General features: G+C 47.5%; 1 protein-coding gene and 1 long non-coding RNA gene across 2 annotated transcripts in view; both read right to left on the bottom strand.

The window, feature by feature from the left end:
- Positions 1-10,722, bottom strand: part of LOC122382977 (carbonic anhydrase-related protein 10-like) — a 36,702-nt gene extending 25,980 nt beyond the window's left edge. The window contains exons 1-3 of the mRNA XM_043368984.1: positions 10,652-10,722; positions 6,070-6,157; positions 1,433-1,483 (exon numbers count right to left, since the gene is read on the bottom strand). Of these exons, the coding sequence (XP_043224919.1) occupies positions 1,433-1,483; positions 6,070-6,157; positions 10,652-10,663 (151 nt within the window). The 5' untranslated portion in view covers positions 10,664-10,722. The remainder of the gene's footprint in view (positions 1-1,432; positions 1,484-6,069; positions 6,158-10,651) is intronic.
- Positions 3,136-5,491, bottom strand: LOC122382978. The gene is made up of 2 exons (XR_006256755.1): positions 5,194-5,491; positions 3,136-3,875 (listed from the first exon to the last, which is right to left on the bottom strand). It is a non-coding gene; the product is annotated as an uncharacterized LOC122382978 (long non-coding RNA).
- Positions 10,723-19,078: the final 8,356 nt, after the last annotated feature.

The following is a 19,078-nucleotide window of genomic DNA, read 5'->3' as shown; positions in this document are numbered from 1 at the left end:
GAGAGAGAGAGAGAGAGAGAGAGAGAGAGAGAGAGAGAGAGAGAGAGAGAGAGAGAGAGAGAGAGAGAGAGAGAGAGAGAGAGAGAGACAGAGAGAGAGAGACAGAGACAGAGACAGAGAGACAGAGAGAGACAGAGAGAGAGATGAAGAGAGAAAGAGAGGGAGAGAGAAGGAAAGAGAAAAATGCAGAGGAAGTCAGACAGGCAGGCGGCAGTCAGGATGAGGTGAACACCAACAAAGAAGACTGTTATTAAGAAACCAGACAGTGCAAAAGTTTGGTTTCAAGTCTAGACATTAAAAAGGCGGCCTTTGGTGCTAATGAATTGGCATTGTTGGCTATTTTTGAAGCATGAGACATTTTTGGTACAATGTTAAAAGACAACGATACGAAGTTTGTTGGTTGCAATGAGATTTAAAAGGACTGGAGATGCGAATAACAAACTTATAAAAGACAGCTACATCCTCTTAAAAGTTTATTGTTGACATAACATCAAGTTAAACACTTATTTAATCAAAACAGGAGAAATTCTGCCGGTTTTCAACAAGCGACATAACTGAAACATGTTACGCTAAACAATAAAGGTGCTCATAAGCCAATGCGTCTGATACCGGAATTCTGGCAGATTTTGGTAGTAATGTAGTTTATAAACAATAAACGCAATTATTATCAGCTAATGCATCTCAATTCAGATGATCTATTCTTCGTTGATAGATCAATGAACACTAAAGATACTCCCTTTCGAATTGGTGTCGAGAGAACAGACATGTAGTGACAATGCTCGCCTGATCTCTGCATTAAAGCGATTCCGGGACATTTTAATTACGCAGGTTTTGAAGGGAGAGGCGACGCCTGAACAGGTACAACAACGCTTGTCCGGCTTCACACGCCACTAGCCGAGCTAGCACGAACAGAATTAACAACAATCAAACTATTGACTGTTAACTCATTCAGTGAACGTCGCGGAGACTACCAAAACAAAACGTTCCGGAACAACAGTCATTAGTCCTGCTTCACGTCCAAGTCTGAAATCTTGATGAAGGCTCTTTCAGTCATTTTTGCATAATTATCAAAACATTTCAGCTCGCCAAGTTACCTTGTTCCAAGTGAGTAAATGATTTCTGCTTCATTCGTGCTCGCCGCCTGAAGGGTCGCGCTCGTCTCGGAAACTCCGAAGCCATTTCTCTTTGATCTCGGCGAGCCTCGTCGGCCACCGAAACGCTCCCCGGGGATCTGCCGTAGCGGCAGCGATACCGTGGGCGATCACCAGTCCTCCCCTCATCTAGCCGGCCACCCTATCCACTCCCCCCCCCCCACTCAACCTCCCTCCCCCGACCCTAGCCCTCGTACCTACGATCACCCAAACAGTATCCTGTCCCCAATCAGCCATCAGCCTCGCCGGCGCGGGCGGTTCGTCGCGGCCGACACACGTACCTGAAATGCCGTTGTAGGTCCACCACTGCTCCCAGACCACACCTGCGGCTCCTGGCGGCACAGAGCACGGCGCCCGCCCGGTCAGGTCGCAGCTGCTCGCGGCCACGCGGCGCTATAAAGTTTTGTGACCGGTCTCCGGCGCCACGGCAGCCTCCCCCGGTCGTTATGCGGCTCAATCGCGAGGGGTGCTCTCGTCAAATCAGCATCGGATCGGCCCGGACGAGGCCAAGGAGCGTTCGGCGACGGGGAAATAGCGAATGAGGGGAGAGGAGAGTGTGTCACGCGAAATGGGACAGGAACGGCGGCAGGGACGTGCCGGCAGAGAGATGATAGCTGTTCCAGGCGACAATGGCGCACGGGTTTTAGCAATGGATTTTCAGTGCCTAGGCATCCTTATTCCATCATATTGGGAAGAAATTGGAAAGAAGTTGATAGCTTTTTGTTGCTCATTTGTTCGCGTTCACTAAATTTTCCCTCTTCGACAGTTTAGATAACATATAAGTGAAAACAGATCTTTGTCAATGTTCTAAAATCTAAACCGTTTGTAAAGGACAGGTTGACTTCACTGACAGATTGGATTCATCATTTCTTTTTAAAGGATAACAAAAACACCCCTGACGAAAAGAATACCTAGTCTATATTCATCCACAATCAAACTAAAAAAATCTCATTTTAATGTTTCTAAAAACACACACACACACACAAAGTAAGAGAGTTGTTCATTATGCTCGGAGTGCTCTGCGTTTGTTTCTGCGCTGAAACGGGCCCGTTTAGAACAGAATGGGACCCGGTTAACCCACCTGGGGACTGGGTCAGCCAGTTAGTCAACGACTCCGGCCGGCCAGAGAGCCAGCGGTGGCGCAGACAATGCATCGCTGATGAATGCTAGGTCGGTTGTTGGGAGAAAAACAATTTTAGTTCTCTTTGACGTTTGGTCACAAAATGGATAACCGATCGGTAACGAAAATTGGTGTTCATACTTTTAAGTCGACAACAAAGAGGGTACCACTAAAAATAATATGGAGAGTAGGACCAGCATCCCTGAAGAGGATTGCTTTAAATGTTAAATCATCTCCAGCGGATATCCTGGGTCCAGCTGAGAAAGAAGCCTAATTAATGCCTTAGCATTAGCTCTAAAGGCCACCGCACACTATCCATTCGGCCGGTTCATTCGGTCGTTACAGCGGCGATTTTCTCGCGCGAGTGTCTATATCGGCCGAATGGCCGAATCGCTTAGAGCAGAAATATCGTCGTTGAAATATCGCCTAAACTGTTGTAACCGAATTCCAAGAGCGCAAGTAATGAATGTTTTATAATGAATATTGGAAAAGACCAAATAGAATCCAGCTTCATATATTTCGTGCATCGTTCAAAAAAGAAACAAAATTATAGGTTAATTGCAGTTTGAGTAGGTAGCTTGCTTGATAATGAAAACAAATTGGCTGTTAGAAATGTTTAAACATTGAGCAAAGTACACCGACTATTGAGATCTAAATGGTCTGAGCATATCGCAAGCGATTAACCAAACTTAGCAACATTAATGTGCATTGTATTGATGCTCTGGGACCAAAAGATTTAGTTATCAGCATGCTGAGCCACCAAACAACCCGTACACACTTCAACTAGCCATCGCGATACTGTACTTCAAGCTGGCACTCCTTAGGGTGCAGGAGAGACGCAGACCCTTGGTCCGGCGCATGGGGTCAGCGACGTGCTGCAGCGCCGAGACGAGCTGGGCGAGCACGCCAACCGAGAGCAGGAGCTTCGGCTCAACGACCCCCAGCGACACAGGTTCAGTATTTCCGACTGAGCTAGGGAGCCTTCAGCCTCCTACTAGCACAGATCGAGGGCCAGATCACCCGCTCGACCACCACCTTCCTCCAGCCGGTGAGCGCACCGCTGCGGCTGGCGATTACACTCCACTATCTGGCGTCGGGGGCTGAATTTTCCGCTCTGGCGCCGAGCTACCGGCTCGCGGAGTCGACCACGCGCGCGTTGGTGTACATCTGTTGCGCGATCGTGAACGTCCGCGGTGCAGTGTACCTGCCGGAGCCGACGGAGGAGACGTCGCGCGCCAGTGAGCGGAAGTTCCGGGAGCGATGGCTTTTTTCGAACCGCTTTTACACACTGACCGAAAGCCAGGTCGGCATCATTCAACGGTTTAGCCACCTGTTGTACACTTTGAAGTGCTGCGAGCGTTTCGACTGGGCACGGCTGCTCCTTGCGGACACTGGTGATGCCGGCACCGACCGCTCCAGAGACGGGGCTGGCCCGAGCGCCGGCCTTGGAGCTGGTGCTGCTTGCCGGGGCGCCGGCCCCGGGGACAGAGCTGGTGCGCCGGCCGTTTGCGGTTCAGCTGGTGCCTCATCGTCCAGGAAGACTCGTGTTTCATGAAACTGGCTTGTTGTGTACCGCTTGAATGAGATCCACTTCTCCGACCCAACTGAAAACATAGGGACTTTGTTAATTTTGAACGCCACCTGTTGTGCTGCTGGGCCCACGACCCGCGTCATCGTTTTAGCCCGAGTCATCCATCCTCTTGGGTCCAGCCCACCTCGAGTGAGGCCACTGCAATGGCGTGTTTATACTTTATAGGTATATTGGTAATGACACTCGGTGCACCCTCCACACCAGCTGAGCCGACAGTAGATGTCGCCTCTGCTGCCTGCTGGGAGACGCGCGCGCCATCTAAAGGCGGGTTGGTGGAACAGCTATCAAAGGTCCGCTCATCACACTGAAATGTGTACAACTGTACACAAAGTTGGATCTGCACTGGTTGGAGTGGACACATCTACCTGGTTCATTGACCCGGCAGAGAAGAAAACTATCACTATTGTGAAATATCTCTGGGGAATAAATGATACACAAAACAGTATTGAATGGTGAATAGCTACTACAGAAAGGACAGGTGGCTATTTTTATATTTGTTCAGTGCCATTACATTTTATTTAACATAAAATGAGCTCCTGTACAGAGCAGACAAAAACACACAAAAAACACATTCAGCATGCTGATCTCACAACTCTTTCAATGCAAATATTGCATGCAAGTGTTTGTGTGCATCCCATAAAGCCTCCAGACTTTTCTTTCATGGCCCTACGTTTGACACAACCAACATCTTGATCTGGCAGAAACACAGAAAAAGGAAAAAATACTCTGAAAAATGGAATTTCTATTATACTTTGACAACTCAGATTTTGAATTATGGCACTTCTTGTACCATAAGAAAGAGTTGTGCTCAACACTTTCACCAACCATGCAATTAAGTACCTACATATCTAATATGTGACACATTAGTGCGACAGTAGCCTGTTGGAGGCAATGTGAATGAAATGATAAATGAAAACCCAGATTGCATGGTAAGAACATTATATAAGAACATTACAGGTACTTTCAATGACTTTGACTTGCAAGGTTTGAATTTTGATTAAATAATTTAAGAATAGCTCCTTGAAACCTAGAACAATTGTGTCCAGCATTTCAAGTTAACTGGCAAAAGCAGAAAATATTTGCTTATATGGATAATAAATGGCCATTTTCCAAGAATACCTACTGTGGCATTGAGTAGTAGACAAATTTATGCCCACTGACTATGTATAATCATGGCAAATGGAGAAAATGGGGAAATGGAAATTGAAATTGAAATGAATAGTGGAGCAGAGATGGTTGAAAGTTGAAACCAATATTTAAACAACATTTCAATCTGAATCACATATGCAATTGACAAAATACATAACACAGATATTCATTCGAATACTTACTTCATTTCCATCGCAAACAACTCCACACCACACGAGCCCCTCACATCGAAAATGATTGGAATGTAAACAACACTTGTCAAGGTTGTATGAAAACAATATGGCGGCTGTTGATTTTCGGCCGCTAAATGACTGCTTCGGCGAGAAAAGTTCAACCGGTCGAACTTTTTTTCGGTCGTCGCGTGAACATCGCTTGGGCCGAATGCCTGAATAATATGGGCCGAATGCACCGTCGTTGGTTCGTTGTTTCGGCCGATATAAAGACTCGCGCGAGAAAATCGCTGCTGTAACGGCCGAATGAACCGGCCGAATGGCTAGTGTGCGGTGGCCTTAAGTGACAGAGCAGAAACTCCCTGACCTGGGGCACCGACAACAGCCTGACCGTCGCCCGACCACGTCTCCTGCTGAGAAGCGTCGCGCAGTTTTCATCTCACGTTCTGTTTAGGTCCGGGAGATACTCAGCAATAGTTCTCCAGGGTCCCAGTATCTACGGCCGGTCAAATTGGCGCCTCCCTGTGCGACCCAACATCATCAGGGCACGCAGCCTACTCAAAATGCTGCGCGTGCGACATTGCACAGTTTCTGCATGGATGGCGTTATGTGTTGGTGACATTGCGAAGGAAGAGACACCGCCTCTAAAAGTGTATCGAAACACGATCACTGCCAACTAAATACGTCAATTGGCCATACAAATTTGTGATATATGGAACATGTTGCGATAAAATTAATAGGTAAACATATTTTATCTTGGAATCAGTAAAGATTTCGTTCCTCTCCGTGACTGCATTTAGGCATCGGTACAGTTTCATTTTCATAATACCTACTCTAACATCAGCAATTAGCATAGCTAATTGCAGCGCTGCAGACAGAATCTCTTACCTGATATGCTGAGCACGTTGATGATCACTATGAGAAGTACGACGGTGGCGGAGGATAGTCGACAGTGATGGGACACCGTCGCGACGCCCTGTAAACGCGTAAACGGAGTTAACAACAGTAACATTCACATCTGCATCAACTTACTCGTATTACAGACGTGATGCACTACACAACTCATCACATGACGCATCATAACAACTGAATAAAAAGAATATAACTTTTTGAACACTTATTCGTTTTCTAAAAAAAAAATGCTTCTAAAGCGGGATACTTTTTCAATGAAACTAAGCTATGCATACCAATGTCTTAGAAGCGTATGCTAGATTTCATCATTACATATAATAGCAGAATTTGTGCGTACACCTAAGCATGCATAAAAATCAGGTTGATCACGAATAGATTGCATTTTCATTATTTCTATCGCTGATCAAGGCTGGGGTTCCTTTAAATGTTGGCATGTGTTAAAAATAGCTCGGCATCGGCTTAGACACCATAATGGGTAGTAAACTTAAGACAAAGCGATAAAATCAAATTGAATCTCCTAAAGCGTTTCAGACCAGCCTTAACCTCAGAAAAGCGTCCCAGAAACTGAAAACAGTAAATCGAAATTGACTCCGCTGGTATGGAAAGAGTACCATGTAGACCCAAAACTGCGGACAAAATGCAATTTTTGACGGATGTTTGTCACTGGAAAAGCATTTAAAATAGTGCAAAGCAATTATAAAAACCTTCCTTATTATGTCGAGATATTGGGAGAAGCAGCATTATAAATGAGACGAATTACCGGACAATAATAGGTACTGCTGCCGCTTCTGCTTCTCCATTAGCATTACAGTGCTCAATGTCATAAGGATGGATTTGGTGATGATAATTACGACACGGTAAATATAAGAAACAGCCATCGTTCACAATGATCAATCATTTTTTATGCTCTTTCTTCATAAAGCACGATGAAACATTCACCATGATGAAACATTTTTAAGCTGTTCATAAAGCACGGTATATGCAACTCTTACCTTGAACAAAATCACACCATCAAATATGTCAGCCCATCATGATTAATATATTAGCGAGATCTGGCAAGAAAAACGATGTCCGCATGTAACACACGCACTCTTCAGCTGTAAAATGCTATTGTATAATGTTTATTTTTATTATTCGACCTCATTGCCATTATGTCCCACAGCATGCCGTATATGATCGATGACCATAAACTGGGCGGCTTAGTCTCGTTTATCCCCTCATTTCTGCAGTATTAGTGGTGATACCACGGACCGCCCGACTACGAAACCCTGGCCAAATCTAAATCAGCCATTAATAATTGCCAACGCAGCACACGAATCCCCAATTACGCTGTAAGTATGATATTGTAATCCAAAATTATCCAAGCTGCCTACCCAGTTCCACGAACGCTGCTCTGGAACCAGCAACTTTCGTTTGAAAAAGTAGTTCACGAATCATCACCGTCTATGTTCTGATCTGAGGGATCGGTCACAATTTACCTGAGGCGCCCAGCGCTCGGCTAGATATACCCTAGCTCCGCGCGGGCTAGTGACCAATTATATATTCATTTGTTTCATTTTCATTTTCATTTTATTCAGTTTATCATCAACGGGCAGCCGTGGCCCAATTACAGACGAAGTCACTAGTCAGTTAAGTAAAACCAGTATAACGCCTTTTGGGGCGACTAACGGAGCGAGCGAGAGGGTGAGCCTTGCACGTGCGAAATTTCGAGGGGGTACCTCCAGCTGACTTGTGCACGGCACCCTACTAACCGGTCTCTAGCGATGTGCCAAATTTGAGCACAATCGGCCCAGCCGTTCTCGAGATCTGGAAGCGGCACCCTGCACGTGCGCACGTGCAAAATGGGTCCCAACTGACTTTTGCACTGCACCCTACTAACCGGTCCCTAACCATGTACCAAATTTGAGCGCCATCGGTCCAGCCGTTCTCGAGATCTGGAATCGACCCCTGCACGTGCGCACGTGCAGCAGCACCCCAACTCTGGCACATGGATATGCATTGCCTAGTGGGTGCCTAGCTACATGCCAACTTTCAGCGCAATCGGCCAAGTAGTTACCGAGATATTGCAACAATTACAAAAGTGACACCTCTTCGTTTTGCACGTGGCACGTGCATAAGGGGTCACCCACATGCATCGGGAATAGTCCAATACTTGGTAGAAGGAATGAAGCTACCCTACAAAAATTACCGCGTGTAAATCGGTCAAGTGGTTGCTGAGATATAAGCGTCGCAAAAGCGTGACCACAGCCGGCCGGCCGGCGCTCATACTCAGAAATTTCCGTTAATCTAAGGAAAGACTATAGTTCGTTTTTTCTAAGTTCGACCCTCACTGTAAACGTCTCTTTCAACACAGCACGAGAATTGGTAGCTGAATTACTGAGAAAACTCGTTGGCGCACAATGATTTCGCAGACGATCAATTGTATCAAAATTATTTCTACCTGGCTCCTTTTCCCAGATTCGCAGCTCGGTATTTGCATCCCCACAAGGATCGAGGACTTGTCAGGAAGTATAAGTGAACTAATTAATAAATCGCACGGCGTTTAACGTAACACTATATCATCAGTGTTAGAAACCTATTTTGAAAATATTAGTTCATATCTCCAATACAAAGTGCGCTAACCAGTTTTCTCAGTAATTCAGCTAGCAATTCTCGTGCTTTTTCCAAAAAGATGTTTACAGTGAGGGTCGAACTTAAAAAAAAAACGAACTATACGCTCGCTTCGCTCGCTCCGTAATTAGGTAAAATTAGCAAACTAACACACCAACACCAAACATATAGCCATACAAAGTAAAAGCAAAAACAGAATCAATGTAATTGTAAATATTGTTATTTAGCTGGGACGGTTGCATAGTTATAGAAGACATAATTGAACACCAGCTATTACTTTATTTAATGGGAGCTTTCGAAAGCTATGCAGCTTTCTTCGTCAGCCTTGGTACAAAACACTAAAACAGATCCATATAAAATTAAACAGTTACATTAGACACCACAAAAAGCGAAAATGGCGCCATCACAAAAACAGAATCACACACACTTCACTTCGCTCACCTGTCACCCTACTTGTCGCTCACGTAGGTAAGCGATCACATGATTCTTAAAAAATCTTACTACCACACGTCAGTACGGCGATTTTTGTCCAAAAATGCGTCGCACAGTTTCGGCATGCGGCAGAACGGATTGTTTAGTGTACAGTATTGACAGTATTGACAGTATTGATGTACAGTATTGACTCAGGCATGTGGGACATGAAAGAGCATTCTATTACGAAGCAGGCGAGACGGCACGGCGAAAGGAAGTGTAACTAAATGGTGTGACTATAAATACATAGGTAGATTGCATAGCAATTACATTGTGTCACCAAGTTGATCAAATGAACTATCCTGGTTCTTCTCGCCTATAAAGCTAGCTTAGTCGTCCTCTATGTAAAAGAGACCTGCCGCTTTTTGCGTTTCACCGACACCTGAGCGAGCATGCCCTGGCAACTGCTGCCCATTTGCATTGCTTCTTTGCATTTCTCTGAGTTCAAATGAGAACTCGTTTGCGCTCCAGCTCTCAACAATCACAGAGAGCGTCTCCACTCCATTAGGTAAATGTAAATGTTATGCCTTGTTCTGCTAATGCGTGAGCCGTGAGCTTCTACAAACGGTATATTACAAACGGATTTGGTGATGAACTTCTACAAAAAATGTTATGTAACATAAATTAATTTTGCTCATTCAACTGGGGCAAAAGGCTTGATTGCATTTTTTTTCAAGCGCCAAATATGCTTCGTATGCGATATAATAAGTTGCGATTGACTTCACCCGTTTTAGCCGATTGAGGTCACAAAGTGAGCACTAAGCAGTAAGCATAAATGTGAGACTTAAATCGCTTTTTTATTGCTGAGTTTGCAAGTGTTTATAATGCGGCTCACTTGACCCCATCCAATACGTCGCTTTACAACGTGCTTTTTATTGGCGTAGGTTACAAATTCAACTTCATTGACAAGCCAACAATGATTCGATAGAAAATGTAATTGTTTCCGTAATGCAACTATTCACAGATAAGACAAATGTCGCATTGTTCGGTTGCTGCATTCCACTCGCAGCGTACCGGCACAATATTGCAAGCATAAATGGACGCTTGTCTTTATACTGCAGATACAACTTGAACAGAGAGTTGAAAAATATCGATCAGCTTCAGCCTGACATCGAAAGTTCAAATCCGCTATCAACAACTACATATTTGGTATATATTTGTTGTTAAAAAACATGTTATCTTCAGGAGCTTTGCATGCTCTGGCATAATTGTCAACTTGTTTTACCCCGATACCAATGAGGAGCTAACTAGATGATCGGCTCAAAGAGGGTGGTAGCAGCGGGTGGAGAAAAGATGACACAGCATAAGCAGCTCACGGTTTAAAAACGACCCAACTGTCTAACCATACTTACAACCATCCAGAATGGATGCAAGTTATGGATATTTCAACCACAAAACTCAGATAAATCTAATCCCTTATTCGCCCCCTATCACCCCTTACACCCGCCCCACCTCTGTGCTGGCCCACGACACCCACCTTGCCCCCCATGTCGGGGGCGTTGCACGCTGTCGGCAGCCGGCAGCTCTGTCGGACGTGGGCCTCCACCGACAGCCGGGGGAGGACTGGCGCCCGCCGCCCGAGGACCGCCCACCGCCCCCGCACACGCGTGCGCGCCGCACAGCCCCCGGCACCGCCGCCGGCGCACAGCGCAGTGGGTATGTGTATTATATTACAATTATTGCTCCTTATAGGGCCGGAGCAGCCCACATTTACCAAAATTCAGTCACAACAGAAGAACAGAGTAAAATCATTAAGCCTTGAATGATCGGTCGCCCGTCAGATGAAATAAATCAATTATTTTTTCCAGTTATGTTGTAAAAATTCGTGATTTGCTTTTTTGGCACGAGTACCGTGTATGTTGTGAGTTATGTAGGTTATTAGCTACCAACGCATTTTCATTACTCAAAGTCCCCAGTCCGCCAATACCGTTCAGTAATGAGTTTACGTTTTAGAGGGCCCCACCCCTGGCCTGCATGGACTAACACTCACATGAGAGCGCCCATCATTGGTCAGTGCGGGTGAACACACTCCCATGCCGTCCATACGAAGCCAGCAGCGGACGGACCTTGCCGTGCATTGAACTTGCAAGCTGATGAGTGTGGCTGCCGCCCCGGGGCGCGGCCGGACCGTGCAGAGGCACCGCAGATCTCGGGCCGGCTCCGGGTTGCAGTGCAGTGGCGGGCAGCGGGCAGCGGGCAGTGAACGGCAGTGGGCGGTGAGCGGTGCAGGGCGGTGCATGTCAGCATGTAGTGAGCAGCGGAGGGCAGTGTGAGCAGTAGCGGTGGGTGGCGACCGTGCAGGTGGTTGGTCTCGTTGAGTTTATGATCATTTCCCGTATCAATTAACTATCGGTGTGCCGTGACACAGTGAGCCCTGCCACGCCCCGCTGAGGGTCACTGAACTGCCGTAGGGGGTCCATAACCAGCCGACCAGCACGGCTGTCAAAGTGAGGTGATGCGGTGGCACGCCGGCGTGCCCTGCCGCCGTGCTCTGTGGCACGCCGCTACGGCCGCCGTGCTGCTGACCGTTATGTACCGACTGTCTCAGCTCAGTGACGGGACGCCAGTGATAGTCACGGAGAGCGGTGACTCGCCGCACTGCAGTGAACTCTCCATTGTCTGTCTGGCCGACTCGCAGCCGGCACAGGCCACCCGCTCGCTGGAGGAGGTCCTGGAGGCGCTGAGCTCCCACCGACAGCACGCGGTGCTGGCCGGCCACTCACGGCTTCGTCAGGTGTTTGAGCAGCTGCAGCCGCTGCTGGGAGCCCAGCTGCGCAGCCGATCCGACCGGCCGCCTCCTCTGGCTGATGTGGACGACCCTCGCGCACCGCCGCTGGCCAACAACAGCGTCTGCCTGGCGGCCGTGCCCAAACTGCACCTGAAGACGCTCTGGTGCTCGATGGCCGCCGACCGCGGTCAGTTCCTGCTCGACTTCCGCTGGCGCCATCTCAGTGAGGGCGTCTCAGAGCTGCTGGAGCGGTTGACGGCGCGGCCTCCCGACCGACTGGTGCTGGCTCACGGCCTGTACCAGGCCAAGGCGGCTGTGGACGTGGCGCAGCTGAAGTCGCAGCTGCCGGAGATCGTGTCCAAGCTGCAGCGGCTGCAGCGGCTCGGCACGGACACGCTGGCGATGCTGGAGGCCGGCTCCAGCGCTCACGCCGAGCTGCAGCTGCCGTGGACGGACGACTCGCTGCTGGTGGTGAACGGTCTGCTGACGGAGGCGCTGGTAGCGGCCGGCGTGCCGCTGTGGTCCGCCCACCTGCCGCTGGTGCTGCGCTGGCTGCTGACTGACTGCCGCCGGCCGCCGCCGGCCGCCAGCGCCGAGTGTCACCCCAACCACATGCACACCAACGCGGCCACCAACCTGCAGCTGGCCTTCCAGCTGCTCTCGGTCATCACCAGCGTCCCCAGCTGACCGGAGCTGAGAGTACAGCTGACCGGACCTGATCCAGAGAAAGACCGACCCAAACTGAGGGCAGAGCAGGACTGACCGAAGCTCAAAGCAAAGATAACCTGAGCTCGGAGCAAAGATGGCTTGAGCCCACAACAGGGTTGATCTGAGCTAAGAACAGAGCTGACCAGAGCTCAGATTAGAGCTGATTGGAGCTTACAGCAGAGCTCATCGGAGCCCAGAAAAGAGCCGATCGGGGCTCAGAGCAGAGAAAGCCTGAGCTCAGAGCAGATAAGCCTCTGCTCAGAGCAGGGCTCACCGGCGCTCAGAGTAAAGATAGCCTCAGGTGGTCAGAGCAGCTCGCTGACCGCAGAGGCGCAGACCAGAGCAGGGGTAGTCTGAACTCAGAGCAGGGCCGGTACAGGCTCCGAGAACAAACCAGTGTGCCGTACCCAGTGTCAGTTTCGGCTGCCAGTTCAACTGGGTGAATCGGGGAACGATATTATTCAATGTGCATATTTAGGTGATGTATCGTGTGATATGAGCATGCTTGACTTGTGAAACGACTTTAATATTTAAAGAAATGAATAATATACACGTTACTATACGTTTCGTTTGCTTGTAGATAAGAAATAAAAATGCGATGGAATGGAAATGAGCAAGAGTGAGCTACATATCTTGGTCATGAGGTCAGGTAACTACATGAAATATCCTTACCCCCAATTACCGTACACAGCTTGATAATTCGACAGTCGGTACCATGATATAATCAGCCCCCACGCACAACCAATATCTTTACTCGGCGCCCCTCTCAGCCCCGAGTCTGCCCGAGGTAACCCGCTCCCCTCCGGGGCTGTGAGCGGTGTTTCCCCGGGTCGGCAGAGCACCGGTCTCCGTCTAAGGCTCGCCAGTCGGTGATCCTCAGACGGGCGCTGAGAGCCGCGGCGCGCCGACCGACGCCGTCCCGTCGGCTCGGCCGCTCCCACCATGCATCAAACGTCGGCGCCGTCGTTATTTCTTACCTGCCCGACGGCTGCAATCAAGCGTGGGAAACACACCCATCCGAGCCATCTTCGCTCATCTTACACCGCAAATATATGGCATTCAGGTGGGCCGGCAGCCGTAAGGCTCAGCTTCCGGTCGGTACGGCTGAAAAATAGACCCTAAGAACAGAACACACGGGGAAGAGTCAATATTTGTTCACTCAGTCTCGACAGCACCCGCGTGTGCACCTTTTGACGTGCACAGCTCCGTAGCTTTGCACAGGCTGGATGGTATAAAAGGCGGAACTGCTGAGTACATCAACACAAAGCAGCAGCTTTCTCCTCTCTCCTCTCCGCTCTGTCCTCTCTGTCCCCCCTCTCTCTCTCTCTCTCTCTCTCTCTCTCTCTCTCTCTCTCTCTCTCTCTTTCTCGTTTCCCTTCCTTCCCTTCCTCCCTCCTTCCCTCCCTCCCTCCCGCCCTTTCTCCCTCCCCCTCTCGCACTCTCTCCCTCGTACATTTTCGAGGTCATGCAATTAGGAAAGACAGGTAAATTTTTGAAATCCTGTATGTACCTAATCGTGATTTCATGTCCTTGCCCAACATGACCTCCCGCCTCCCTATAGTTCAAGACCACCATCATGCCTGACCGGCTTTGACCTGACCTTAATTTATACCAGCACTGAAACTAACCTTCTAAAATAAAAAGTCACCAATCAACACGCAAATTGGTGTTACCAATGCGATGAAACTTTTGCTCCACGACCAGTTTTGCCAAAATTATTTACCTACCAAGAATCGCACCTCGATCATTGGGTTGTCGCCCCAGTGTCGCGGGAACTTCTTCCAGAATGGGGGACTGAGCCAAAATAGAGATCAACCTAGGGTACCCCCAAATCTAGTTTTCTCACCGGTTTTATGTAGGCTATTTATTTTTCAGACCTTGGCCTTTTCAACGAAAAAAAAGAAAACATTTGCAAAAAAGTGAGGTATTCCATCTCAGCTGAGTGAATAAACTACCATTTTGGCAACCTGGAATAAAGGTTCTAATCTGCCAAATGGGTTGCCGAGCCAGTGAAAGAGGTGGATTTTTCACTTAACTGCTTTCTTCCTTTGTGACCCACAACCCCTAATTTGGGGAGGACAAGCTGCCCACGGTTCCTGGCCTCATGAAAAGTTGTGGGTCACCGCCCCTGCACGGCCGCAGACTTGTGGGGGCAAGCTTCCCCCACTGCTTCCCCCACTGTGGGGGCAAGCTTCCCCACTGCTTCCCCCACTGTGGGGGCAAGCTTCCCCCACTGCTTCTCCCACTGTTGGGGCAAGCTTCCCCAACTGCTTCCCCCACTGTGGGGGCAAGCTTCCCCCACTGCTTCCCCCACTGAGGGGCGAATCGACCGCCATCCCCTCTTTCAGCTAGAAGTTTGTAGAAAATCGATGTTTTTGTTATAGGTCCAGGGCTCTGTTCAATGGAATACATTTTGCACTGTATATTGCTTATGCTCTTAATTATGCGTATGTACAAAGACGATTAACATAATTAGGTAGATATTTATGCTTTTGCTCCAAGCTCATTGCTCCTCCCATACCCACAGACGGCCACCAACAGCAGAGCCACATTTTCCACTGGCAGCGCCATCTCCCGATCAGCCTACCCTGCCACCTAGTGACCAACGTCTGTACTGAGCGGTGGTGCCAGTTGACCAGCTGGACCCATGGCTGTACTGAGTGGGCAATGGAAATTCAATGGAGGTAGGCTGCAGCTGTGGACGAAGAGATATATCGTTCATTGAATGTTCATCCAATAAATAATTTTCCAGAGCTCCATGTGAAATTCGTCTAGATAAATCAGAGCAATGATCCCGTAGTTAGGTACCTGAAACACAATTTTCTGAATTTAACCGATGATGATGGACACCAGTTTGTCTTGATGCATTAGCATACATGAATGAAATCAAAGGGCACTGGATCTCATTTCAGTGAAAAACAGGAACCGAGAAACTTAAATTTAGAATTAGTAGAAATGAATCATTAATGGCCTATCAAGTAACTAGATAGACTTAACATATCTCTAGCGAATGAATTCTCCTGCATTGACAAAGAAAGTCTTTAAATGATGTTGCAAAGGACGCTTCTAAGTTCAGAAGCGGAATACATCGTCCAAAACTGAGTTTAATATGGACAATTTGCGTTCACTAAAAACTTGTACGTGCTGATACAATCGTTAGACCGGTATGTTTTCCTACCAAGAATAGCAAGAGCCTTTATCAAAAATGCTAGGGTACCTATTACCTATTACCTGATCTTGTTCATATGTAAATCATTCACCTAATGAAAATTTATGAAATTCAGCTTACATGCAAAGAATGCAACACCTGAGGACAAATATGAACAAAACATGCTCATCGACAGCTTTCCAATGTTCTCTCGAACATACATGCATAGAACTGACAATCTAACGTCAAACGAATGTGAATGAGGAAAAATCACAAACGATGGACACGATTGAAACCATTTTGACACAAGCATCTTGAGCCTGAACATTGTCCAGGGCTAGATTATATGATAAACCACGAACAAAAAGTACAAGGCAAGGCGATAGGATATACATAATCAAATAGTAAGCCTAGTAAAGAGTGTCAATCCAAGTTTAACCCGCGCCGGGCCGGTGCTCCGAGTCTTCCGCGCCGGGCCAGGGGTGTCTGAACACCCCCTTCTAACTCGGCTCCTGGGCCACGTAGCGACACGCGGTAAGCGGCAATCGAAAGAACGTCCAAAATAAGGACGAAAACATATCGGTCATTTTTTTGGGTCAGGTCAAAGGTCAGGTCACCAGAGGTAACCAAAGGTAAAATGTTGGCTATTTCAACATTTTGGAAACTGCCAACGGCTAGCTCGGGAACCGATAGAGCTACAGCGCCGCAGAAAAGCGCATTCGATAGCTCTTTTGACGCTCTTTCGCCAACATGTCTTCAGATTTGACCTCAGGTCAACGGTTTTTAGCCTCTAGAGGGCAAAAACTCTAAAAATGCCGTTTTTACGAAGTGTTTTTTTTTCGGCAATAACTTTTGACAGAAAAGAGCCACGACATTACTTTTACCAGCATCGTGTTCCTCTCGTCGAAACGCTTCGAACGAATCATTATTTGACCTTGAAAGGTCAACTTGACAATTTGACCTCAGGTTAAGGTCATGACCTGACCGGAAAAGGTCTTGTTGCATATCAGTCGATCCGCATCGTCGAGCCGAACACATCTAAGGCGTTTTCATCGCTCTAGCATGCCTCTATCAGAAGTTATTAGCGAAAAACTGTTAGATACTATTCGTGACCTGAGATGACCTCGGGGACATAACGAGGGGTCACAGGTGCCATTTTCCGGTTCAGGTGCCACCTGCATCCCGATGTTTGAGAGTATCTAGTATGGCGTTCGTGCAAAAGAGACGCTTTTCAATTTTCTCCCATTGACTTATAATGGAGAGGTCGTAAAATTGACCTGACCTTAGGTCATCGATACCCATATTCCGAGATATACGTTTTATAGATACGGTTACTGTAATTAATCTCTGGAAAGTTTCAAGACAATCTTTCAGTCGGTGTGACTATGACGAGCATTCTAATTTTTTTCTGAGGTGAAGTCACTTGGCGTGACCTGGTGACCTGACCTTGAGCGATCTGGGTCTGAAATTTTTTACAAGTGCAGAAAAGATGCACCAATGAACCCCCAGCCCGGCGCGGGTTAAATGTGCCTAAAGGACAAAAATGACCATTTTTAAGGAACTTAGAAACGCCTGAGACCGTAGATACTTACAAAAAATCGTAGCATTAACCTTCGCCCCAGTGGGGGGGGGGCATATGTTACCACCCTGTCGCGTTTTTTGCGTGTGAATAAAAAACCGCGGCGCGTAGCGCCGCGCCGCTTGGGGTAGCTTTTGGTACATCAATTTTGGACAATGTGTGAAATTTTTGACCCCAGGTCATGTCAGGTCAGGTCACCAGGTCAAGTTAACTGACCAAGCCTAAAAAAGTTTGCAATCATGTCCAGCCTGCAGTATTTGTCAGAAAGGTTTCAAACTTGGTAGATTGCATGCTGTTATGGGCGCCTACAATTTGTATATCTCGGATTTTTTATATCCGTGACCTAAGGTCAGCTCAGTGGCGTGACCTTTCCATTACAAGTCAATGGAGAAAAATGAAAATGCCTCTAGATCCGTGTGTACGCATCGGAACAGTCCAAATATTTCAGAATCACAATGATTTAGTCCACTCGTGATGACCAAGGTGTCATTTTTGCTGATAGCCTCTAGACAGGTCATCCGAGGTCACTTGAGGCTACAAACAGTTTTTTGCCAATAACTCGCGATTGGAAAGAGATAGAACGCTGGGAATGGTCTCATTGTGTTTGTCTTGTTGAGACGCATCGACTGATATGCAACATGACCTTTTCCGGTCAGGTCATGACCTTGACCTGAGGTCAAATTTTCAAGTTGACCTTTCAAGGTCAACTTATAGTTCATTCGACGCGTCTCGGCGAGGGGAACACGATTCTGGCAATAGAAATGTCGTGGCTTTTTGTAGTCTAAAGTTATTGTCGAAAAACACTTTTCGTAAAAACAGCTATTTTTGGAGTTTTTGCCCTCTGGAAGCTAAACCTGAGGTCATATCAATATTGTATCAGTATCAATATTGACCTGAGGTCAATATTGATAATGACCTTTTCAAAAGAAGAGTTCAAAAGCTATCGTTTGCTGTTCCGTGCGTTTTTCTAGCTACCATAGTTCCTGAGATAGCGGCATGTTTTCTGAAAAATATAATGACAATTGGCAAATTTTGACCTTTGATGACCTCTGGTGACCCCAATATTGCTCTAAGGTAAAAAATGGCCGAAATACTTTCAAACGTACGCATTGAGAGCTATCGACTGCTTTTTACCGCGTCTTTCTAGCCCTCTTAGTTTTTGAGTTAGAGGTGGGTGGTAACATATGCCCCCCCTCACTAGGGCGAAGTTGGCTGAGACCGCCACTGGGGCGCAGGTTAACGAATTAAGCATCAATTAACAATATCTACGAAAGACAAACAAACAAACACTGTATTATATTTTTGGTCGTACATCATCACCTCCTGCTCTGAAAGCACGAATGTTGCGCTGCGTTAGCTTCACGAATGTCCTCCGCTGAATTCGAAGGTGGTAAAGTAGTAGGTACTCGCCAGTGCGCTTAGTGACCGGCAGTGGCGGATATCCCTTCTCGTATTCACACCTCCTGCGTCGAATGAGATGCGAGTCCCCGTGCAGTGGTCCAAAGTGATGAATACCTACCATTGGGAGCCTGCCAAGTGCCAACCGAACCTTACAGGCACCAAACGCCCGTGGAAGGTCAGTCAGGTAACCAGCACTTTATCCTCTTATCCGGACAGTGGACACCGCGGCTTCGAATTGGAACAAATAAAATGGAGTAAAATGGCCACAAATTCCCAATAAAAGCAGGGCTACGTGGAGAAAGCTGCAAACGGTGCCCAGTAACTCACACACAGAAATATT

Source organism: Amphibalanus amphitrite, unplaced genomic scaffold, assembly GCF_019059575.1.
Source record: "Amphibalanus amphitrite isolate SeventyFive unplaced genomic scaffold, NRLGWU_Aamphi_draft 000152F_arrow, whole genome shotgun sequence".
Classification (NCBI taxonomy): Eukaryota; Metazoa; Arthropoda; class Thecostraca; order Balanomorpha; family Balanidae; genus Amphibalanus; species Amphibalanus amphitrite.
Note: the sequence above shows the minus strand (reverse complement) of the source record. Positions and strands in the feature narration are given on the sequence as shown.